This window comes from Dryobates pubescens, chromosome 18 (genome assembly GCF_014839835.1).
Source record: "Dryobates pubescens isolate bDryPub1 chromosome 18, bDryPub1.pri, whole genome shotgun sequence".
NCBI classification, from domain to species: Eukaryota; Metazoa; Chordata; class Aves; order Piciformes; family Picidae; genus Dryobates; species Dryobates pubescens.
In genome coordinates, this window is record NC_071629.1 from 2,523,766 (window position 1) to 2,550,100 (window position 26,335).

The following is a 26,335-nucleotide window of genomic DNA, read 5'->3' on the forward strand; positions in this document are numbered from 1 at the left end:
AGCTCTGGAATTTTCTGCAGGTTTCATGGCTACAAATTTTTCTGTTTCCCCCCCTTCCTCCTCCCCCCCCTCCCCTTCCTGAGAAGGCAGCTGAAGAGAGTATAAAAGAACATACTGGGGAAAGCAGCCTGTCTGATGAGGAGAATGTGCAGGAGCATCCCAGTACCTGCACTGCTGCCTTACACTCCAGCTTTTATTAGTATCTTTGGTTCCCAGACACTGTCCCTGTCCTCATCCTCCTACAGCCTATCAATATCAGAATGGTTGCGAAATAGCTACCAAGGGGAGACAGAAATCTTTATCCACTGACCCCTACAGCTTCAAGAAAACCCCTTGTCCAAAGAATTCAACATTAGCTTAATACTGAGAAGTGGCAGCCGAATGCTTACTGAAGGATCGTCTCTGCAGAGACTTTTTACTGGTGTGACTAATGCAGAGCAGCTGGGATGTGCAGAAAACACCAGCAAACAATTTACAAACAGAAGGGATTTATTTTGTTTTGGGGATGGTACTTCTGCAAGTTTTATTTGTAGTGAATCCTTAGGGAGGCATAGAACTATTTTTATGCAAGCCCAAGAAGCATACCTTCCTCTCATGGCCTTCAAAGCACGTTAATGAATGAGATTCAGTTAATTTTATTTGTACAAGTATGTATTTGGGGATTACTTTGCTACGTTCCCCAAACTGCAATATGGCTATCCAAGGATTATAATTTTTCTTTAGCTGCTCAGATAGTTACCAGCTGCATATGAAGCCCTGGGTTAAAGACATGCTAGTTTAAATAAAAGAGCAACCAATCCCTTTAATTAGATAAATGCTAAATTAGGACACTTTGCAAAATCTGATTCAGCTTACCAAAACAGTAGGAGACTACATGAGAACACCTTTTGATTTCTTGGTAAATAAAGAAATAAATCACCCTAAAGAACTGAGGCTTGGCTTCTGTATTCTAATAATTACGCTTCAAGCTGCTTTGCTACTTACCAGACCCTCACTGGGCATAATGCTGGTGAGATGAACCACCTCAAGATGTGCTGACTGTGACACCAGAGAATCAGATGAGAGAGAAATGATGTGGTCACAAATCCCAGACAAGGTTTTACACTAGAAAGAAAAGGAAGCCAATGTAATTTGTGCTATTCAACTGTGACTATTAAGTGAAGAAGTTCTGATTATGAGAATTAACTGAGAAAAAACAGATCACTTTTGCTTCTTAGCATTGTAAAAACTACAGGCATAGGAAAATCAAGAACAAGAGTAACTTCTTGTGAAGGCAGCAGAAAATACACCCAATTAATAATCTGTTTTGGGTACCAAGTAATGAAACCAACCCTTCCAACAGTGATAATTAGGTGACCTCTGTATTATACAACTTGGAAGATGACACTGGTGGGAAAGTGTCTTAGTTGCCCCATTTCCTGGGGTAAAACTTTTACACGTGTTTGAGCACATCCTTTATCTGATAGTCTAGATCACTACAACTATGCAACAATGTTATGTCTTCAGTTAAAGATCTCAAGATTTTAATGCACATCCATATGATCACCTTCAAAGCAAGAACTGCCTTGCAGAGATGGTGACAGGTGTACTGACAGACCAAAGCTATGCATCAAGGGCAAATGTCAGTCGATGGATCAGAAAGGACTTGGTCTGTACTCCCAGATAATCTTCACATGTAAATGTTGGTTCCCAGCTTTGCATGTGTTGCATGAAAACATGCTGAAAGCTTTCTTTTGCATAGAGTGCAGAATGGTCTTCCAGTCAGAGTTGTGCTGTATGCATCTATTGCCCTTTAGGGTCTCTACTCATTTCCCCTAATTATAGCAAATCCCAGTGAAATTCCTTAAGGGAAGTTTGATTTCAGGCATTTGCAAAAGCATGAGGATTTCTAATATCTCTTTTGACACTATACATATAAGTTAAACAACTAAAGTTGTCACAATGGATAAAACTAAGTGGCTGGATTTATGGATTGTGTTTTTATTCACTGTATAGTTACTCATCTGGAAATCCATGCACAGCTCTGGAGTACTGGCTGTGCCCTGTGTGTTTCTATCAGCTGCAAGACATAGAGCATCCCATCCCAGTATGCATGACTGCACCTAAAGGTCACCATCAGCAGAAATATTTCTAGTGATAGTGATATGGCTCTAGCAGCATGAGCTCCCTCAGCTTGCCCTCCAAGGGGAGGTCTTCCTGCCCCCTGGTCCTGAATCTCAAAACCTATTTCAGAGGAATGTTGCACACTGCTTTAGAGGCCATCCAACACCTAAACCAGTTTAATAATTTCTCTCAATGGGCCACAGCAAGCACAGAATTTCTGGGAGGCCATTAAGTCTTGACAAGCCATATCAGAAAAGATATTTTTAGTTTGGCTGCCACTGCTGGGTTGGTACAATGAGTATAAGTTAATAATCTGTATTTACTGCTGAGAGGAAAAACAACATGCAGGTTGCAATTGGTAACTGTTGTAGGTGTACTACAATATTCTGAAGAACTGAGAGTCCTGATAAACACACTCTGCTGAACAGAGATCAGAAAAAGAGAAACCTGATCCTCAGGCACACAATTGGAGTGATGCTGAAGATTATTCCTTTGTAATTTACCTTTTCCCATAACACCTGAGCAGCAGAGTAGACACAGTCTGGTCATACAACTCATGAGGGAATGGCAGCTGTGCACCTGCAATCACATCAGCTGAGCACATGCTGCTGTAGTGAGGAGTTCTTTCACTCAGATCTACATGGCAGTGACTCTCTCCAGTAACTGATGATGGAAGTCACTCATGGATCACCATTTTATTTCAGAGCAAGCAAATTACTTTTCTTGAGTATTTATTATTTATTTTTTTAAATGTAGTTTTAGAAATGAGGTGGCCATTAAATAAATGGACAATTTACAAAGCTCATTCTTGAATTCAGTACCCTTGAAGTAGTTCTTTTCTTTAAGATTCTGTGAGAAAGATGGTGATTCTTCTCTCTTAGAGTTACAGTGATAACCAGGTTGATTCTCAGAGCCTGGATGATCCCTTTCAGGTACTTCAAGGTGATTTTGCTCAGGCTAAGTTGGGTTCTACTGCCTTTAAGGTTCATCACATTTTCACTGCTGAGCCTATGGAATACTTAAAAATGGAAGCTTTTATCTCTTCTATCTTTTTTAGGCTTCGATTCAGAACAGGTAGAAAGCCAAAAGTCACATTCCTGCTAAGGAAGTATTTCTAGGAGTCATCTGCAGTTAGAACTGTGGGTTCAAAGATGTGTGTGTGTGTGTGTACACTCCAAATCCCAGAAGATCTCAGGTGCTTTTAGAAGTACTTTTCAGAATCAAGTTTGCAATAGTAAGCTTCTTCCTAAAAGTCACTGTATGCTTCCTGAATTTAACAGCACATCAATGTTTTACAGCAAATTTTAATCCCTGCTGGAAGCACAGTATGGGTAAAAGGTTTAGAAAAAAATGGTAGGGGGAAGGGCAGGCACTTGGTTAGACCTTGTCAAAAGCTTATCTGAAATTGTAAATCCTTTGAGATTCCTCTTTCCCCACAGGCTTTAAATCTATCTCAGTGTCAGTACAAGTTTTCAGTGCTGTTGCCAGGAAAATAGGAAGTATTTGACTCAAAGACCAATGTCTAATCAATAACTTTGTATAAGATCCTTCCTTCACCCTTTGTCATTAGACTTTTTGAGTGCTGAGAGCACAAAGTGCTCAGACTGACAACCAGAGAGGCTAGTAAGGTCCAGGTTTGATGGATCCATTGCTGGAATTCCATGCCAGCAACCCTAGTAAGGGTACTGTGAAGCTTCTAAAGCAATCTAACAATAATAGTTATTTATTTGTGATTAACTGTAGGTATAACAGAGACCATTACTGCAGGGAACTGTGTAAGGAGTGTGAGAGGGAGTATCTGACCTCACCTGCTAAAATGAACAAGCAAAAGTTAGAGAATACCAGAAGAAAGCTGATTTTCACAGCTTTAAATTTGAAAGATTTCCAGCTAAGTAAAAAGGGTTGGGATGAATGGTTTGTAAGTGAATGACATCATCTTGCATAAGCCTCCAACCTTCAGAGAAACTGGAAATATACACTGGGTGAAAAAATATTTGATGAATGTTGTTTGAGCAGCATCCTTCCTTTTTCATATTGATGCAAAAAAAGGAGATAGTTTGGATTGTTAAACATCCACTCAGTTGGCATCAGGAGGTTACAACACATGTAAGATGCTATCTTTTAAGCACTTAGATCTTACTTATGAAAATATTACCTTCCAGTAACTGCTGTAATTCATTAGAAGAGGTATCAAATAGTAATCAACTCTCTTTCCCTGAATTAAGTTTTTAAAAATCATTGGAAGGAAGGGTTAGAGAATACCAAAGTGCAAGACTTGGATTACTTACCACATGAAGAATCTTATTTTCTGTTTCATACACTGTACAATCCTGTGGCAAAACAAAACCAAACCAATGAATACACATGACTTCAAATTTTCTGTTACAAAATAAAAGAAGGCTTTATGCCGATAACTCTCTCTTACAAAGGCACCTGTACAGACAAATGATCACTTCAGTTTTATCACAACCAAAAGGTTATTTAGAAGCTTAGGAAACTTAGCTCCTCTTGTGGCTGATTGCCCTCACAGATCTGTTCTTCCCTTGACAGTTCTCAAACTCATGCTCAATACTAACAACAATGTAACTGTAAATCAGGGGAGATGGATTCATGATAGCGAGAGAAAAGTAACTGAACATCAGTCTGGCATGTCAGCATTTCGGTGACGTGCAGAGCAAGAGATACATTGCCTAGACTTAAATCAGGCAGAATGTTTGTTACCTGTTCTAGAAGTGGTGTGAGGAGCAGGTGATTGCATCAGACGTTCCATGAGGTAGACTGTGCTACTACAAAGCATGAGTGAATGGAGCATATTTTGACAATGAGTCAAAACCACCAGCTGGTTTCATTGTCTTTTTTCCCCCCGGTGAGTAAGTTGTCATGTAAAATTACTGGTTCCCCTAAAAGATCCCCTCAAATAACTTGATCCCCTATAGTTCTCAAGATATTCACTTTCCTGGATCTTAATATGTTAGCAATAAACTTGTTGCTAATTGCTTGACATTTCCCATGAACTAATTCTAACGTCTTCATTCCATTTACTTTAAAGTAGATCAGCTATGTCATCAACTCTTTGTGAGAGAAATAGGAACTAGTAGACTTCTGCTTCTCTGGTCCAGCAGCTCAAATCCTTGGCTATGACCCATCTGCTGAGGCCACGTCTAGCTTTCAAACCTTCTTCCTTGGCTGTTGCTTTGAAGACCTTGACACTCAGCCTGTGTGAGGCTGCTGCAGAGCCACTCAGCAGCTGCTGTCATTGCTGCTCAGCCCTGGGTACAGGTAACTGTTGCCCCCTCAGCTCTAAGGGTTGTGTTTATTTTGGAGGACGGGCACTTTTGTACAGCATTTAATTGCAAGCCAATACAGTTACAAGAATATTGTTGCAGAACAGGAAAGTTAAAATCAGAAGATTACGAGTGCCAAGGAACACAGAGAATTTATATTAGCATTTCATGGTCAAGCATCCCTTTGATGTTTCTTCTGTATTCATACAGTTATTTTCTACAGCACAAAAAAGAATTCAATTAGTCAGCTTGGTTGGCAATGCCCAAGGCAGTTTCCCTACAAGTTTTGTACACTTCAAACAGCAGATCCACCATCTCCTTTTAACCCTCCACGTACCAGGAGTACAAAATGATCACAGCAGGGCTTACAGCTTGACTTCAGAGCTAATGCTCCTCTCTAAATGATTACTTTAATTTCAGCGCTAGAAATACAATATGAGCTTTATTCTGAGCAAACTTAATTACTTCAGGTCAAAGAATAGAAGACTTGTGTACGGTAAGGCTCATATTTTACTGTTTTGTAGAGCAGAATTAATGTTAGCTACACTTGTGTTGCACATTCAAGATTACATTAGCATTAAAATTGTTAATGGCTTTGGGATCCCTTCCAACATAGCTGCCTATTGACTTTTTCTTTTTTAAAATACATCAGACTAGTTTAACTGAGAGGTTAAAAGCACTTGCAATATTCTACTAAAACATTAAGATATGTAGGTCACAATAGTCTTCTGATTTGTTTTTCTCTGGTACATATCAATACACTAGGGATCTCATTAAAGAAAAAAACAAAACCAAAAACCAAACCCCACACCACAAACAAACCCTCCAGGACTAACATTCATAGATTTTGATCTATTTTGCTTTAAAAAAAGAAAATAATAGTCAAAGTGATATTCTTTCTCCACCCTCTGTAAGGAAGATGACATGTTAAAAATGTTGGGCTTTTCTTACAGTTTAAAAGAACTCTTGAAAAGATTAGCAGCTGCATTCTATTTCCCCTTTATTTCCCCTTTGTACAATGGTAAAATACAGGAATTACAAAAGCAGTCACAGCAGCAATATTACACCTCTGCTAGCTTCTGCACTGACCAGAACATCCTACCTCTCCAAGGTACAGTACACCTTCAGAGCTGACCAAGTAAGACAACATTCTGTTGAATATTCATAAAGAAGAAAGGTCAGGAGGACTTGTCTCATGCTATATTAAAAAATTCAGTTTCTAATTCTGAAAGAAAAAAATGTGAGTTCTGCTGAAATGTGCAGATCTCAGAATCCAAGCATGGTGGGTGTTGGAAGGGACCTCTGCTGATCATCTAATCCAACTCCCCTGCTAAAGCAGTGTCACCCACAGCAGGCTGCCCAGGATCACAATGTCCAGGAGGGTTTGGAATCTCTCCAGAGAAGGAGACTCCACAACCTCCCTGGGCAGCCTGCTCCAGGACTCCAGTACCCTCACAGGAAAGTTTTTCCTTAAGTTTAAATGAAACTTCTTGTGTTCCAGTTTGTGCCCATTGCTGGACATCACCTTAAAGAGTCTGGCCCCTTTCCCTTGCCCCCTGCTCTTTAGATACTGGTAAGCACTGACAAGATCCACTCTCAGACCGCTCTTTTCCAGGCTAAACAGCCCCAGGTCTCTCAGCCTTTCCTCCTCAGAGAGATGTTCCAGCCCCCTCAGCACCTCTGTAGCCCTCTGTTGGACTTTTTCCAGTAGGTGCCTATCCCTTTTGAACTGGAGAGCCCAGAACTGGATCCAGTGCTCCAGATGGGGCTTCACTAGGGCAGAATAGAGGAGAAAGAGAACTTTCTGTGACCCACTGGCCACATTCTTCCTAATGGACCCCAGGAGATTATTTGCCTTCTTGGCCACAGAAGCACACTGCTGGCTTGTGGTTAATACATACCATAAAGGTCTTCTGAAGAATTCTGGGGACAGTTTGCTAACAGATAAAAATGCTAATACATGTAAAATATGTAGTTCATTAACTTACTACAATAAACCAGCATGAATTAAGTGAACTACTGAAAAGAAACAGAGACCTTATAAAAGAGCAGCTTGGAAGAGAACTTAAACCTCTGATGTTTCCTAGTTGAATGCCATTTCCTGGAATAGCACTGCAGGAAAGATCTGCTGAAGTCTTTGAATGGTGGATATGACAAAAGGATAAATAACAATATATTGCTTGCATATGTAAAATCAAGCACTCACACAATTAAAAGAATGAGATTGCTCTGGAATTTGGCAAACAAACAACAGGAAATACTCCACAGAATTTATTTTCCTTGGTTCAGTTAAGGTAAAGACTTGATCTTAGTCTGTGTTCGGGAAACAGTGAACAGATGTTTGATAACAAAGTGTTCTTTAGCAAATGCAAGCAAAATAAGAATGAGGGGCCAAAAGCTGAAGTCTGCAAAGTTCAAACTGAAATAACACCCAAGATTTTAATGGCAATTGCTGAATCACAGAATAACTCAGGTGGAAGGGACCTCTGGAGGTTATCTACTCCAACCACCTGCACAGAGGAGGACTCTATAAAAGTTAGACCAAATACAGGAAACTACTAAGAAACAGTGATTTCTATCAGTTGCAGTATGAACTGGAGGGCTTTAAATAGATGTGTTTCGTCCTAACCACAAAGTATTTCACTAAAAATAGGGTAAAAAATCCATGAAATGGTGCCTGAATTTAGCTCAGTAAAGTTCATTAATCAATAAAGGGGAGAACAAGCAGAAGTTTGCCTTTGGTTGGAAGAAAAAATAGCCTGAGTTGTGCTGACATTCTTTGGTAGGATGCAGATAGACTTTTTGTTCAAAGAGTTTGTTCATGCAGTCTAAGGCAGGAATCAAAAGCATCTGTCCCTGGTTTAAACATAGTTGACATGACCAGGAAAAAAAAATAAACCAGAAAAACACCTTCTACTGGAACTAGAAAAATCTTTCTACTCAGTGAAAAATTAACCAATGGCTACATTTTATAAACAAAATTCCAAACCTAAACTTCCCCACTGATTCCAATTGTCTTGCTCCTAGGGTAGCCATTCTGTGATGCCAGGATTATATCTAGGAGTGTGTCACTCAGATACATACAGTCATCACAGAATCACACGGACTGTTAGGGGTTGGAAAGGCTCTCCAGAGATCATCAAGTCCACTGTCCCTGCAAAGCAGGACCACTTAGGGCAGGTCACACAGGAACACATCCAGCTTGACACCCACCCCTCAGGTGTTTATAGACATTGATAAGATCCCTTCCCAGCCTTCTCTTCTCAAGTAAGGTTACATATCACTGCCCACTATGTAGGGGGTTAACCCTGAGTGGTAGATGTATGTGATGCACCCAAAGCATGTTAATTTTGGACAGAATTAATCCTCAGGTTGAAGGCATTCCTCAATGTGCCAAATGCATAGTCTGGGCTGCTGTTTTCATGCTGATTAAATTAGATATTTAAAATTAATATCATTTATAAAACAAGAAGTATCTGAAAGGATCCAAGATCCAGGTTTCCATTAGCTGTGCCTTTCTACTTACATTTTAGCCTATGGTTAAGGCTGCAGTTCTGCTTTAGGTGAGACATTTCTGCTTTCACACATTAAGGTCAATTTTCCTCAGAGTTAGTAAAAGCAAAACTGTCTCCCTACAAATGATTTTCTTTTATCTGTTCTTTCTGATGCTAACTTCAATGTACTGAAAAAAAGATCTTCATGTATGAGTACCAAACACCCCAGATCTGATAATAAGAGAGAAAAAGACAAAACTGTGTTTGCAACTGACCTGAAGAACTAAGTAAACATTTTGCATCTCGGAGTTTGTGCTCAAGGATAGATGGTTTGAAAGTTGTCAGAAGACAGCCTTGAAAAATAAGGAACCAAACTACTGCTCACAAAGGAGAACTGAATTTCATCTGCCAAAAGCAGTGAATTGAATGACAGAAATGGAGACAGCAATTCAAAATTAGACTATTTTCACCTAGACCACAGGGAAAAAAAAATAATCAAACTCACAGGAAAGAAGTGCAATATCAGCTGAAGGGCAGAATCGCAACCTGAACTTTTTTATACTGTATAAAAGTTAATTTTGCTTCGCCTGAAAATCAAAAATAGCCTAGTGCTATAAACACCTTGTAAGAGAAAGATTAATAAAGATACATAAATAATTAAATGCCTACATAGGATTTTTTAAACCAAGAAAAGAGAAAAAGGATGGTTTGCACTGCAAAAGTGCATAAGGGACAAAATTTCTAGAAGTAGTAAATCTGAATGTTATAAATTAAGGATAATAATGTACAATACAAAGACTCACATTTATCAACCTTAGTGCTTTTCCCCCCAAGATCTAAAATGAAATTGTAGAGAGAAACAAAACAAAATCGCCCCACACCAAACCAACACCCCCACCCACAAAAGAGTTTACAGAAAGCTACTGCTCCAGGAAGCCTTTTAAATTAAATGAGGTCTGTGACTGGTCTGCTGTGAGGTCAGATGCAAAACTCTGCCAGCACAAGACAGAGGCAGGCAGTGGAGCCTGCTATATTGGCAGCAGAGCCAGTTCCAGGTGCTTACAGAGCTGTATCGTTAGCTAAGCTCTTTTCCTGCTTTCCCTCCTACAATACTTCTGTGCTTCATTTCAGGAGAGCATTTCCTCTTCTCTAACCTATGTATTCCAAGAACACTCTTCTATCTCATCAATATCTTTATCCACTCACAAGAGGAGAATCTCACTGTAAATAATTGCAAAACCAATTTACGCTCAGTCTTTCTGTACCTGTGTCACCTCTTGTCTTCAGGGGCAGACACTGTCAGAGACTACTATTATTTGTATATGATATACCCAACAGGTGAGATAAATTCATTTTAAGTACCTGTGGACTGTATTGGATTACAATTAATTAATGAATGCCAGTGATGATACACTTCTTTGCTCCGTATTTGGTTTGTTTCTTATTATGAATATTTCATGTTAAAACATCATGCAACTGCCACTCCTTCAAATGAGGAAGCTATAGTGCAGGTTCTGGATAAATTTATATGTATTATGAGAACTTGCCCCTGAAAGGGCTTTGATCATTCATATTTTAATCTGCAATAAACTGTTAGCAGTGGTTGCACTGTTTCCCACTGTGGCTTTGCTCTTTTGTTGAGCAGTTGCATGGTGGTAGATAACCCCACATGGAATTGTCTACTCAAAAGCAAAGTGGATTATTTTTGGCTTCATGCTGTCTTCCCATCTATCTAAGCACAGAAGAACAACCAATGTCCCAAAATGTCTCCATCACTCCCAGAGAAACAGAACAGAGAGGTAATGCCAAAACAGTTTTCCTGGTGAAGTAAAAGCTTGGCAATGTTCTTCCTATTGCAGTTTTAAAGCAACAGTGTGGACAGTAAAGAATCAGTGGAAGATAACCGCTCCTACCTGTTGCACAATGGTTGTTAGTTCCAGGCACAGTTGAACAATGTTGTTTTTCAGCAGTGAGTATTCTGTTACACTAACAAATGGAGACCTGTGAAAAGGAGGAATAAGTTTATACATCATTAAGGATTATAACTCCTGTTTACAGTACAAGCAGATATGTGCAGTGTAGAGGTCAGTTCTCCACCACAGAAATTGGAAACACTTAATCATGGCAGTCTCCAGCAGCTTCTATAAAATATGCCTTTGAGACAAGCAGCAATGAGGGCAGGAAGGATGTAAACTGGATTTTAGCCAGAACATCAGAAGTTATCATTCTTGTGGAAAGTGTAACTAGGAGCTTCCCAACAATGCTAAGCAGTCCAGATTTCCTTTATACAGCTCGTTAGAAAGACAACATTTCTAGCATAACATCACTCTCCAGCAGCAGTTAGCACCTTAATTCAAAGAGCAAAGCAATGCTTCCTTAGTCACTAACAGCTTCCTGCACACTTGGATTTTTTTCAGGCTTTCTAAATTCTATCTGAATCTGACCCCGTTGGAATTCATAGGAGCTGACAAGGTCACAGCCTGAGAGAATATGACTGCTGGCACTAGGTTAGGAAGATGTCACCAGGATTACACAAGTCCTGTAAAGGAGGCTGATTCACTCCCACTGTGATTTCTGAGGTGCCATTTGTACATTCAAGTGCATTCAGATTCAAGATAAAGCTATCCATTGCTATCACTCTAGAGAGAGAAACAAAACATAAATGCTCTGATGCTATTTGATGGTTTGGCTTCTGTCTTTGTGCTGTCAAAATTATAACTACATTGATTGATTGATTTTAATCAAATTATTGATTTATAGATGACAAACCCATGCCCGTGGTTGATTGTTGAACATTAATGAATACCACAACTGTACCTAACACCTCAGTCCTACTCTTGATACAATAAAACCAATTGCTTTTTAGACTAAGTGCTGTAAATTATTTTGAATGTTCTGGATTGATCTGCTGAGCTCCATTTTTTTTGTCTTTTTGATGTCTGAAAGGCAATTCAAACTCCACAATGCTTTCTGTCTTTTCCTTCTTTCCAAAACTACCCATGACATTACCACTTGTGGCAGTGAGATGTCAGCTTGGAATGGCACAAAAGTATTAATTTCACACAAAATGTTATCAAAGAAGCTGACGATGTACCTAGAGAAAAATTGAACACCCTTGTGAGAGAAAAAGGTACTGATTTCTAACTCCAATACCTGAGAAATCTGCAACCCAAAATGTAGAGCTAGAATTCCAGAACTGCTCCTTGAATATTAGAATAAAAGAGTACCAGAGAAAGAAGAAATACAAAACAACCCAGAGAATTCTTCCCACTCATAAAGGAAGAGCAAATTACCTGTCCAGCCAGGCCAGCAAGTTCTTGGCAGCACCAATCAAGTCAACTACAGAGGTAAGAAAATCATTTGGCAGTCGTCTAGAGGCCCTGCCATCATAATGGCCACTCCTCCTTCTACCCGTTATAAAGTTCTGCAGATTTTTGGCTGAGGCATTCAGCTTGTGAGAGAGAGTTCTCAGGTTTTCAGTCTCCAAACCATAATTCTGAGGGGAAAGAAAAAGATACAGAATTAAGTGAGATGGTGTGATGTCAGCCATGGGAGCAAAACTGTCAGGTTAAATATTCCTAGGGGTACTGGCTGAAAGGAAAGGATAATTATGGGCACCTGGTATTAGACTAAGCAGCAGGCTACTTTGTTTAGAACATACAGGATGCATCCATCCTGCTGGCACAACAGCCTCAGCTGTCCAAGTGCACACTGCTGGAATCCCCAGACATGTTGGTCCAACCACACCACTGAGGGGAAGACAAAAAGCATCCCCATATGTTTGGTCTCACGGTTTTTCCCATTTCCAAAGAGTGAAGATGAGTCAGTTCAGTGTCCCTTGCCTGCTGCAGTTAAGGGCTAACAAACCAGTTGGTGTTTTTGTCACCTCTGACAGCAAGTCTTTAGCAATCCCACTGCACTGGATCTCACTCACTCAGGATTGTGTTTGTCCCTCTACTAACTTGTAATAACCTCAGCAGAATTCCCCTTCCACTTAGTCTGTGAATAAGGTATCTGATCTGACATGGCCTTGGTGGCAGGCTTTTAGAAGCAAATTCCTTCCTGAACCCTGCTATTGTTGGAGAGCAGCTGTCCCATATGTAATGTAATATGGGAACAGTCAAATCAGGTCAGAGCAAAGATGTGGGACTCCTGCTTCCAGTGGCTGCACAGGGAACGAGCTGAGAATGGAACAGGCATGTAGTGGCAACTGTTAGTGGTTCAGAGACTTCATCCAGTGACAGTGTCTTCATATCTAACAGTTCTTAATGGATTTCCTTCCACTGTTGTGATTCTGCTGGGTGTGGGGGGAGGGAGGGCAGGGCAGGGATATTTTAAGGGAACTTGTCCATGCACAAGTCCCTTTACCCTTCACCCTTCATCCATGCTTCTGTCCTTTTTATCACCAAGTCAATTCCCCACTTCGACTGAAGTAACAAGCACAAAGGTATCTCAGCTCACACACATTAAATAATTCACCCTGATTCACATCGAAAGTCTCAGACACTGAACCCAGCTTTCTTGCTGGCACAACAGAACGTAGTGTATGGAAGAATTTAATGAGAGTTTAAACAAAAGCAGCTTTCAGAGTGTGAATTGATTTCCCATGATTAATTTCAACTAGGCACATATTACAGATGATGACTAATCATCACTATCACATTGATTTTTCTGCCTAAACTTCTTCCTCAAAACAGAGAGTAAAGAATCACAAGCAGTACACTATGTTGATGGGCACTAATATGGATATTTGTATTAAAAGCAATAATTTCTAACAGCAGAAAAAGTATTGACCAAGGACAAGTTTATGAAGTGGGATTGTATAGAAGTCAAATTCTTGGTAAAGTTGTTTGGAACACCTAGAGCTGGTACCTAGGATGTTCTTTGCCAGCCATTCAGCTTCTCACACTTCACTCTGAAAAGTAAATCAAGGCCCTTGCTTGGAGGGCAACCTACAGGGAATGGGAGCGCTTTGCTCTGTCAGTGAGCTCTCTGCAAACAGCTTTGAATTTAAATTGATTTTTGATGCTAGTGACAGAATTAGGTTCATTGCTATGAATCTAAAGCATCACAGTCAATACGGTTTGGGAACATATAGTTTATGGTTAAGTAGTGAAACAATTAACAGTTCCATTGCTTTAGCTACAGATGAGAACAATTCTTTTCATTGCCTTTCCAGAACAAATACTGTACAGATGGCAGCAGTATCTCTACAGGAAGCTTATTTTGGAAAAGTATAAGTTAACAAACAGGTGGTATTGCATACTAGTATGCTGCCTGCTTAATATTTGTAGCTCATGGAATCATAGAATCAATAAGGTTGGAAAAGACCTCAGAGATCATCAAGTCCAACCTGTCACCTCATGACTAACTAAGCCATGGCTTCAAGTGCCACATCCAATCCCCTCTATAGAATCTTTCTTTTATTAAAGCACTAAAGGAATTCTTCTCCTACCCCATTTTCCTCTCAATCTCTACTCATGGCAATGAATAAGTGGGTGTGTTGGGATGACTTCACCTGCAAGCAATCAGCTAGGCAGTGCTTGGTTTCCCCTCAGACAGAGTTTGCTTTTTGCACATTCAACAACACATTACAAGGATGATAAACCAGAACCAGATTGGCCATTGGAATGGGCTGCCCAGGGAGGTGGTGGAGTCACCATCACTGAAGGTGTTTAGGAAGAGACTGGATGGGGTGCTTGGTGCCATGGTTTAGTTGATTAGATGGTGTTGGGTGATAGATTGGACTCGATCTCAGAGGTCTTCTCCAACCTGGTCAATTCTATCCTATCCTATCGGCTTTACCTACCAGTCCAAGCATGCTTACCCCTGTGAAAACAAGCGGAAAATATTTCTCCCAATGATTGTTTATTGCATAAAAACACTGGAAACTATCAGTTGATGTTCAAGAAAAGCCAAGTGAGCGAGGAAGGGGGAGGAAACACTCTGATCAGCATATCTATAAAAGCCAGAAACTCTTCTAGGTACTAGCAAGTGTAATCAGCTGCAGTGATCTTCTCAAGTCATGGAAAAAACAGAGAACTGAACAGAAAAGTGTTTGAGGAAACCCACCTAGATAACAAGTTCATCTTAAAGCTGATTATTTACAAGCCAATGGCGACTTCATTTAATGTCAATGTAAAATTTAAAGCATTGCAAAGCACAGCAAAATATGTCCAAACATACAATCAGGAGATGAAAGGGAATTTTTCAGCACAGTAAAGTGCTGATGCAAGTTAGGGGTTTAGCTGAAACTTAGCAAGCCACAATAAAGGGGAAAAGACAAAATTATTACAACAGTGACAGTGAATCAATATCTCTTCAAAAGACAGAGAAATTGCATTGCTCTAAATTTAAGCTTGCCTCCAATCCAAGAGCTTAATTTTTAAATGAAACAACCACAGCCAGCTATAAACTGGGAAGAGAAGTTAAAAATAGTCCTTGAAAGTACTACCTCTGAGCACCTCATCCTAATTTACTGCAGCACAGTTCACCTAGAGTCACTTCACACATTTCCCTCCCCACTATCACTCACAGAATCTTTTTGCCAGGCCCCACATCTGTTGAGCTCTGATGCCACGAGGCTGCTCAGAGGAAAACTCTTGAAGGAAGATGTGGCCCTTTCTGGGTTTCTCCAGTAAGCAACCAAGGTGATGTGATATAAAAGAGGCTGTTCCAGAGGAGAAAGCAGCAGACAGGAGAGTGCACACACAGACATTTGAACCCTACCAATTATGATTTAGTGAATGCGCTTGAAAACGTGGCTGGAGGTCTTGCAGCTGGTGGTAATGAGTATGTGAGTAGCCTTCTATGTACATGACACTGCAACTATCCAGATCTCTTCTAATTCCTGTAGGCATCTCATCTGCATGATGCTAACTGAGATAGTCTCAAACCTGCCAGAGTAAATCATTATCAGAGCTACCACATCAGAGCTCAGTTTTTACAGCCATATATTCTGCTCTCACTGTGTTAAGTATGTGCTGGTTTTGTGAGACACACCAGAGAAACGACATTCCGGATGATGATCTTTGAGGTCTCCTCCAACCTTAGTGATACTGTGAGCCTGTAAAATTGTATCTCCTGGCAGGTGATTTCTCTTTATCACAGCAAATCCTAGATATAATTTCTGGTTTAAAAAGAGAAAGAGAAAAAAAAGAAGAAAACACATCTAAAGAGGACAGGAGGGTGCCATTAGTATAAGCAAGATTATTTTTCATATCAGGAGCAGGAAAAACACCCAAGTAAGGTTTGCTTCATTCCCTGGCTTTGTTTCATGATGCCTTAAGGTTGTTGCAGTCAGTTTTACCAAATTACTCAATGGAAATGGACACAGAGGTTCACAGAATGAATACTGACTATCAAAACAACTCCAAATGCTGCCTGTCTAGGATTATACAGCCATTCAGTTTGTCCACTTATCATAGAATCTGGATCACAAAACTGCTTTTTGTGAGAATGGAAAGCAGACTAAAGCAAATTACACTCCATTTCAGTAAAAGGGGCCTGACCAGTAGATTGCAGGGTAATTGCTGGGAGAAAGGGCACAGGAAGATGTCACTGGCAAAGCTATTAAATGTTTATTTAAGCTTCTTCACATAAAAAGCACTGTTCAAACAGTAAGAAATTCCATATCTCCACTGAGTGTAAGATATGATGGTGTTAGTACCTTCACACAAAGAGAGCTACACAGAGATTACCTGATTTGTTCAGTGACAGACTGAATCACTCTTGTATTTTAGGTGGGAGTTCAGCAACTCCTGATGTCCTGTTCAATGACAGGAGTTAGAAAGAAGGATTTCAAGAAGTAGAAATTAAACATAAATGTGAGATCAGAGCCAGACAAGCTTATTATAGAAGAATATCATTAGCAATAAATCCAAGAGGTGCTTAAAGTGACAGGTGGTGAGATGTACAGCTGACAGGCTTCAGGACAAATCTCCTCGGTCTCTGTAAAACAGCTTTCATTTTTGGCAGTTTTATTCTTCATTTCTCTGATCTTCTAACTCTCAGTAAGGACTCCTGCTATCCCCTAGCTCCCCTTTCCTGCTCAGTTTGAGATGCCTGTTTCAGTGTTCCGAGGGATTCTGCTTATTGCAAGGTGGTGAGAGGGAAGAGACAGGACAGATCACCTCCAGGGCTTCTGCAGTTGATCAGTTTTTTGAAATACAGACAAAAAGCCAGGTGGCTGTTGTCAGGAGTGCTAGAATGCAGGAGAGAATGCCATCTTTGAAAGCAACCTGAAATAGACTGCTGTTTCTACTACTGCAGAGCAGAAGATAGGATGTAAGAGGCACGTTGAACATTTCCTATAATTAAAAATTCACACTGGAAATTATTTGTTGGGAGGAAATCTGCCTCCAAACAAGATTTCTTCCTTTTTATAGCATTAATCTGCCACTCTCTGTACCTGTGCATATTCCAGCTGAAAGCCCTGCTTGTTTTGCACAAACCTTTGGGTTTTTCAACAGATAGTGGGGAAATTCTGTACACTTTTTATCCATCTGACACTGTAACAACTGTGGTTTCACATAGCCAAACTGTCATGAAAAAAAACACTCTTCAGCTGTGGCTTAAGGTCTTTTCATATCTTATTGCAGGTACGTAATGACATCACAAATTAGCATTTTATGCTAAGAAAACTGACAATTTTAGCTACCAAGATAAAATAGGCCAAACTGTGGTAGCAAATGTAAAGACCAAAAAAAAAAAAAGAAAAAAGAAAAAAAAGTACCTGGGATGAAAAAACCAAAAGAAAGATAAGTGCTAATCAAGGTTTTGTGAAGTTTAACACCTGAAGATCAAAGCAGATCATGAAATACCTGCAACACAACAAGAGTTTATTTCCTCTATGGAAAAACTCCCCAACATTATACACTTGGAGGCACAAACCTAATGAAATTGTTTTGCTAAACTGTGACATACAGAGGTAACAAAGAAAGCTTGGATGCACACTGCAATTGGACACAGGATAAGTTCAGCTGAATCACTTATACTGCAGAAGTAATACCTTAAAAAATATTTATTTTTAATTACATTTGTTTTTCTTGATGTCCTTTATGTAAGAAGTTAGTGTAATGTATGCATAAATGCATGTATAAACATGTATAAGCACATGGATGCATACACAGCTCTCTCTCTCTCCAGGTGATGTTTTGAGCAGGTTACCATTTTCCCTGGGCTCAGAGGAATAGAAGTGCAGAGCAGCAGATCTGAGGGGATTAAAGGAAACAACCCTGACTGAAACTCAAGCATGTTTCATGAAATTCACTGTGCTCAGGCATTTAGGATATCAGCCAAAATCCTGTTCTACACTTCTGTTTTTATGCTTCACACATAAACCTAACTCATCCCCACAGTGTGTCAGCCCAGTCCCACTTTGGTAGCCACAGCCTCAGGTCTCAGTTTCAGAGAACTGCTCCTGATGGTTATCAGCCCCATGTGGCAAATGTGCCTCTGCCCTGCGAGTGCCACCCTGCCCCTGACACACAAACATCCACAGCACAGCAAGCTGCTCCCCTCCACCTCCACCTTGAAAGCAGCACTCCTGGCCTCATGGCACACTCCACTTCTCCCCTGAGCTCAGCTCCCCAGCAGCTTTAAGCTGATGATTTTGTGAACTGCTGTGGAAAGATGCTGCCATGGCCACTGCCTGAGTCCCAGCACCACTGTGCAGTGAGCAGCATTAGGAAATTAATTGAAAAGCTCAATGTTCAGGCACATCTTCCCCACTACAGAGTGGGGTTTGACCCATTCTCAGATTATACAGCAATTATTGTGGACTTGCAGCATGTGATACAGTTCTGCAGGGATGCTCTGCTGGGAAAGCAGGTCTGGTGCCTTCCAGGCTGCCTGTTCACCCTGCCAGCCTGCTGCTCCCCTTGGACACACACTGATACGGCACCATAAGACCTCTCCTCACCTCTCTCCCTGGGGCATGGTTACAGCGCAGCACTCTGAGATGACTAGGAAAGAAAATTGCCCTAAGCAGCTCTGGGCTTCTGGAATCTCCTTTGGGAAAATGTGATGTGCCAGATGGGATGCCTCAAAGCCCTGCTGACTACATCACTGTTTGCTGCTCCTGCAAAGGCCACATCTTCCCAAATTGCAGTGTTTGTGAGAGCAGTGAATAAAACCAGGCAAACACAGCCTGCTTAAAAAGAAGCAAAAATCCCAACTAATCAATCTCTCATTTTAGCATAATAGTTCTGATGCTTAAATAGAAAGGAAATCATCAAAGTGGGAAATGTTTTAAACCAGAAAGGTCTTTCTGGAGACATGTTCTTAAAGGTTAAGAGAAAACACAGAAATGTTCTAAAATACTTCTTTATCATTTCATCTGGTAGATCTGTTAAAATTTTGTGGGGATATCATTATGATACAATTTAAAACTGAAGTTATCAAAACAGCATGAAGTCAAAGTACATGAGGCAGTGCACTTCCCTCAGGCATCTCATGTTTTCCCCCTCTGATAAAAAGAAAATCCTTCATATAAACAGCAATTTGAAGGAGATAAAATAAGCCTTTTCCTGCGGGGCTGCTCTCGGTTTGTGCTGACATTGGAGATTGTCTCCAGCCCTGTGCAAGATCTTGCACTTGGCCTAGCTGAACTACATGAGGTTCACTTGAGCCATAAAATTGCCCCAAAATGTCCTCTATCTAAACCAAACAAAATCCCTCAGTGACTGTATGAATCAATGCACACACGCAGGTCTAGAGACTGAACCTCAAACTGCAGACATTTCCTGAACGGCAAAAATGGGACAATATTCTAATCATGATTACAATCAAATGCAAGTTTTGATAACACTTAATGGGAAGTTAAAGAAAACAAATCTAAGAAGCAGGATAAGTTTTATCCAGGAAACTCTGCCAGCTGTAGTTCATACAGTGTCAGACTTGTCTCTGCACAGTAGTGTTTTAATTGGGGAAGGATCATAATCACACACTTGATGAGCAAGGGAATGAGGCATCTGACTAAGAGGCAATTGAACCCAACATGACCTAATTCTTCAGATGTCTCATCACAAACCCTCACTTTCACAGTTTCACTTAATCTCTAGTAAATGTCTAGTGGAGTTCCTCTTACAATGGTCACTGCAGCCACTTTAGAGCGAGGAGATGCCTTGCTGCACACAGAAATATATTAATACACAAAGTTCTGATATTAACAAGGCTCAGTTTCCTAAATCATACAAGTAGTTTACATTACTAAATAAATTTCCTTTTCTCTGCATTAGGGAGAAGAAAAAGTACAAAGTGCATCTGGATGTGTGCTACTTAAACCAGAATGTTCAATAATTCATGTATTTTAAAAATATATCACACCCTAATCCCTGTTGTTTTGCAGCTACAGATACATTATGAAAATACATTCCATCTTGGGGGCTGGGGACTGCAGTTCAAGTAAAACATTGCCCAAACATGTTGCAGCTTTTTCTTGAAAAGCTTTTCTCAAAAAGCTTTTCTCATTCTAATCCAGTAAATGAGCCACACAGCATGACAAACACAATCCCTCTCACCCTCTTTAACAACGTTTGCCTGTCAGTTTATGATGACAGTGAAAGTGCAGCCTTGTAACCTAGCTTATGTGCACAGAACACAGTGAGATTTCATAAAAATAAGATGATGAAATTTATTAATAACTAAGGTAATGCTATGCAAATATGTCACATCATAATACAAATCAGAGTATATTATCTGAAACTCTCCCATTCTTTTCTATGTGCAGGTTTCCTCCTCCTTGTGCTCCCATTATAATTACCCTAACTTGCAGAAGCAAACTCTGTCACAGTTCTCTCCTGTTTCTGTAATTTGGAACTTGTCACACTGCTAAGCACTTCATCCACCTTCCTATTATAGGAACATTAAATAGATATTGTGCTGAGATTAAGTATTTTAACCTGATTTAAAAACTGAACATTTGCATTCTATTTTTTGCTTCCAGAAGTTTGTTTAGCATTTCCATTGTAATTATTAGATATTAATGGAATCAAGCATGGAATAATGCATAATAAAGGCATCCATTTCTGACTTGGAATTAGAATGTGGTAGTCTCTGCTTTAAAAATTAGACTCAGAACCACCTGAAGACCAGCTACTGAAAGAGGGATTTTTTTTTTCCCCATCAGAATATGGTATTTAAATAAATGTAAGTGTTAAGACTCAAATAACAGGACAGCTGGCTAAGAGGAAGCAAGTTAAAGAAAAGCAGGAGATGAGGTTATACTCCTGCAGTGTCAAGGGTTAGGCCTGGGCTGGCCACTACAGAAGCAACAGATGCTCTCTATTAACACCTCTCCTTTCCCAAAGGGAAGTGAAAAGGAATAAGGGAGACAGATTGATGGGTTGGGAAAGAAAACTAAGACAGCTTGAGCGGAAATAATAACAATAAATTGAAATAGATACAAATAGACACAAACCAATATCAAACACAGCCTCCTGATGGCAATTATGTCACCATCACCACTGACACTGTGCCAGATGTCCCAGACTAGACTCAGCAGCAGATGGGAACCAGATTCAGGAGCTGGATTTGGGAACTGAATTCAGGAACACATGGATTGGGATTGGAGGCAGTACAGACAGTCCTCCTTGGATGCTGGCCATTGAAGAGGCTTGACCCTTTATACTTCAGCTTTATACTGAGTATATTCTGTTCTAATTCAAAGCAGGACATTGCAGAAAAGCATAGGGCTAGAGTAGACCTTGAAATGACTATGAATAAAATATCATCAAGAGGAAAGCACATACATAGTACGCTGTTCATGGGTGTCAGAAGGGTCACTGAGTATGACCCCCATAGGCCAGGCTTAAAGAACACAGTGTGCCAGCTTCCATCACAAAATGGTTGGGACAATCAGGAATTAGCCAGGTTTCTTATCTCCTGTCTAAATGCTGGGGTTTTTTGAGAAGCTTTTGCATTGGTCTTTTGCTAAAGCCTTCTTGGTCTGCTTAATCCTAATGAAGTCAAAGTGATTTTAGTTGTGCAATATCCAAATACTCTTTTTATTTGAGTAAGCTTGAATAAACTGGAGCATCCTCATGTTTCTCTTTATATATGTATACATCTCTAGCTATAGACAGAGTGAGAGTGTACTGCTGTGGAACAAGCAGCTACTGTCCAGAGAGGTTGTGGATGTCCAAGGCCAGGTTGGATGGGGCCTTGAGTAACCTGTTGTAGTTGAGAAGTGTCCCTCTCTATGGCAGGGAGGTTGGATTAGATGATCTCTCAGGTTTCTTCCAGCCTAGGCCATTCTATGACTATAGAAAAGAATGATGTTTGAAGATTTTATTAAACATATATAGTATATATATTAAACAAATATATAGAAAAAGGAAACTTGTATTTTCTAGCTCAAAATGTATCTAGATCATATAAAAGATGTTTGTTATATTGAAACCATATGACATTATAAGTAGAACAGGGCTGAAGGCATATTTGGGAATCAGCTGGTTTACACAATTTGCTTTTTTCCTGTAATCATCCAACCTGTGGAAACAACTGTTTGCCTGTTTAATGCCCACGCTCACAACAGCTTTAAGAATGGAATCTCTCAGCAGCAAGGGTTCCCTCTGAACAGTGAGCTCCTCTCTCCTTTCAGTGGTATGGGGGAGCATGGTCATACACATCTGAACCACCAGTTATTTCTGAGGAGGAAATGCACCATCAGTTTCAGAAACAGGAGAGACTGACCTGAACTTATGCTTCAAATAGCACTTCTGTTTATCTGAAGGAGAATGTTTTTGCTACTTTTCTTTTGAACTCTGGCAGCATCTCTTTGAGCTGTTTGTAACTGCTCTCCCACTGTACATCTCTAATTCACATTTTCTGCTCAACCCTTTCTTTACAAAGGGTTTAGACTGAAAATCCCTGGAAGGGAATCTGCATGTGAAAAATGTTCTCTGTTTCAAAATGCATTTAATGTTTTCTTGTAGATTTTTTTTTTTTTGAGCAGAACCTTAACATTACAGCAACATGAAATAATGAAACACACTAACATGAAATGGTGAGCGTATTGCAGCATCCATAAATTACTCCTCCCCTCCCAAGCTGACATCTGTGTGTATTTAACATCTTCAGTGTCAACTCTCAGAAAGAACACCAGTAGGAAAACAAAACTGTGGCAGGATTTCTGTTCTGATACTCACAAAAGGAAGACCCAAAAGGATGAAAGGAATCTGTCCATTTTGTGGCTTCTTTCCATATCACAAGATAAATAGTTTCCAACTCCTTTACTTCAGAATTAAGTAAAGTCTTATCTGCATGTGGCTCCAATTAAAAAAAAAGTATGCAAGCCAGACATCTCTGATGGCTTGACCTCTTCCATATGTGTACAAAACCCAGGCTATGTGGAATATGCTGATTGAGGACACTGTGAAAAATAAACAAGACCAAAAGGATGGCCTGGTAGATATTACCCCCAGCAACATACTAGACCATGATCTGCTAACTTTTAAAAGTCATTAGCAAATACTGCCTGCATTAACAGGTGCAATGGAGCAGACGAGGAAAAAGTTTTTCACTGTGAGGGTGCTGGAGCACTGGAGCAGGCTGCCCAGAGGAGCTGTGGAATCTCTTTCTCTCCTAGAATTTTCTTCTTTTAAAAAGTACCTCTGCACAGTAAGGCAGAAACACAGGACTGCAGAGGATAAGAGATTCAGTACATAACACAAACTCAGAACTTTAAGCAGCAGTGACTTATTTAAAATCCAAGGAATAAGTGTTGGAAATAGAATGTTGACACTGCCCATTTCACAGAGGTCAGACATTTACCTGCAGAATTGGTAGTTCCATGTAGCAATTGTATCAGCTCAGGAAAGATTTATTACATACATTCATAACAATCCAGAGAGAAGGACACACACACACACACACAAATTAGTAACAAGATCCTTTTGAATGGGCATTAATGAGACTATGAAAAAAGTTCATTTATCTATTTTTATCATGAATTTGCTGAAGGCTGCTCAAGCAACTCACAGTCAATAACAACTACATGAATATGCATGTGCAGACACATATTTGCATGCATATGAATTTATCTAACAATAACTGATCACACATAATTACTCAGGAATTCAGCAGCTTACAGCAATTGATATTGTAACCCAGAGTGGTATGAAAAATAAGTTACTGGGAATTTATGAAATAAATTGCTGCCTGCAAATGAGAAAAGCAATTTTTCATGGGGAGAATGTCATCATTCTCAACTGACACTGACGTACTGCCTCCATTTCCTTGGCACAGAGATTCTCTGTGGCATAGTCCTTGCTGCCAGTGCAGCATCAGATGCATTGCATCATCCAGTACAGATTTGAGACCAGGATCCTAAAGAAAACAGTGAACTCTTCCTGGCTGGAAGGGAAAGATTTTGCAAATGCAACACAAAAGTGATAAATAAAATGCAATCCTTTCCAAGCAAGATAAAACCCTACAGCCTTAGGAAAAAAATAAATAGAAAGCTAATACTGAATTTTTCTTAACTATCATTTAAGTCAGTGCAATTATTTTTCATTAAGCCCTAGAACTGTCAATGTATTTCACACAAATCATTACAGAGGCAACAATTTCTTTGAGATTTAAAAGTTTGAGCACATGGAAAACCAACCAAAATTCTGTATAGCCCTGAGTTTTGGGGTTAATTTAAAGAAACAGAAAATATATGATTCCACTTTATATTTTCTTTCTTTTATTTCCCCCCCCTTCATTCAAAGCAAAATTTATTATCTTCCTTTTTGGTCCAAAACTATAATCCCGTACCCTCTTTAATGTACCTTCCCCCTCTTATTTAATGTAGTTACCTAGGTCTGAATCAATGTTCTATTATCTGGCTTCAGTCAGTGAAGTGCTCTGCAGTGCCTGCACCTTTCTAGTTGTTGGGTTCTCAGTGCTGGCACACCACAAGTCACTGCAACACCAGCAAACCAGTGCCAAGCCCAGATACGCACACATGCTGCTGGAAGATCGCAGTGTGAGTGCTGACAAGTTCTTTGGTGAGCAGCAGTGCTGGAAAGGCCTGATTGCTGATGGTCTGTGTCCTGCTCCTTCCCACAGCCCCATTTTCACACAACTCTTGTGCTAAGCTGCACATGAGCAGAGTCTGATGGCACAGGCTCTGAAAGCCAGGGAGAGCCACATCTGGGCTGGCTGCAGTCTTGACCATATGGCCAATAGCTCTCCCCAAAGATCAAGCATATTTTCTCCCAGAAAGTCACTGGTTTAGGAGAGATTCCTCTAGTGACCTGCTGACTACCACATCTGCAGGAATCCTTGTGGGCTTACTGCTGGGTTCAGTTTGTTTCAGATTGATTAAAACATTCAGGCCTTGTTAAGGTTGGTAGAGGGATGGACTGGTGCAGACACAGGCAGTGCAGTCACAAAACCCTCATCTGCTTTGAGAATTATGCTCACTTGGCTGCTTCTCACACCCAAACACATGTGGGAATTCAAACAGGTCCAAGTTATCCATTTCAGCTGGCTAATGGATTTAAATTATGTATCAAAATGTTTCATGAAATAGTATACAATTAAATGTTGTTATGTAGCAATTCACCAAAAATACATGCTGGTTTCTGGACAGAAAGCATGAAAGTCCCCTGTGCTGCAAGGCATAGTTTGAGGGTAACATTTTCCATCCATATACCCTGCTTGAAGTAGGACTTCAGTTTGCAATAGAAGGTCAGAATGGAAGAGCTAACCCTGGGTGCTCTGGAATTTGGAATTTAAAATGTCTGACTTGAACTCCTGTGCTAAAGGACGGAGTTTCAGTGGCATTTCTGTGAGACCACAGCACGCTTGGCAAGATCTCTATTTTTATGCTTTGCTGAACAGAGAACTAACTTTTCCAGATCTCATGGTGAGAGCAGGCCAACCATTTCCAGCTGTGGTTGATGTGGCAATGATTTGAAGCCATCAGTGAGAATTATTTAATGAGAAGCATATATCTGTCATGGTCTAATAAATATGTATAACATACAAGACAACACAACAAAGATTAGCGGTATTGAAACAGCTCCTTTTTTTTTTTGCCACAGCTTGCCTCCCCATGCTTGTGCATGGAGAACTCAGACAAGGATAAAGTCTCTTTAAGCCACTGACATGAGACCACTTTTTGCAAGTCAGTGCACACATGGATGTCTGAGCACCATAAATTAACATGGATTTGCATCGACAGCCAGTAATTATGTTTTATGTCAGCCAATAAAGAGCAGGAGAATGATGAATTCCCACTGCCAGAGTTGTACTACAGTCAAATACAGAAAAGTTTTACCAGTGCCAGCAATGAATGCATCTATCAAAATTAAATGACCCCTTAAAGGTAGCCCACAGCCAGATCTCCAAGCAGCGTGTGTGATTAGATGCATACATTTGGCCACTATTTCTGCACTGTCTGAAAGCAGCGATGTTTCACACCTCTCAGAGTCCAGGGTTACTGGCTCAAGTACTCTTGTC

General features: G+C 40.1%; 1 protein-coding gene across 1 annotated transcript in view; it reads right to left on the minus strand.

Moving 5' to 3' along the window:
* LOC128898093 (connector enhancer of kinase suppressor of ras 2-like) overlaps positions 1–26,335 on the minus strand; it is a 193,134-nt gene that overhangs the window by 85,403 nt on the left and 81,396 nt on the right. Inside the window, exons 3-6 of the mRNA XM_054169610.1 lie at positions 12,175–12,377; positions 10,795–10,882; positions 4,392–4,433; positions 985–1,104 (exon numbers count right to left, since the gene is read on the minus strand). Of these exons, the coding sequence (XP_054025585.1) occupies positions 985–1,104; positions 4,392–4,433; positions 10,795–10,882; positions 12,175–12,377 (453 nt within the window). The remainder of the gene's footprint in view (positions 1–984; positions 1,105–4,391; positions 4,434–10,794; positions 10,883–12,174; positions 12,378–26,335) is intronic.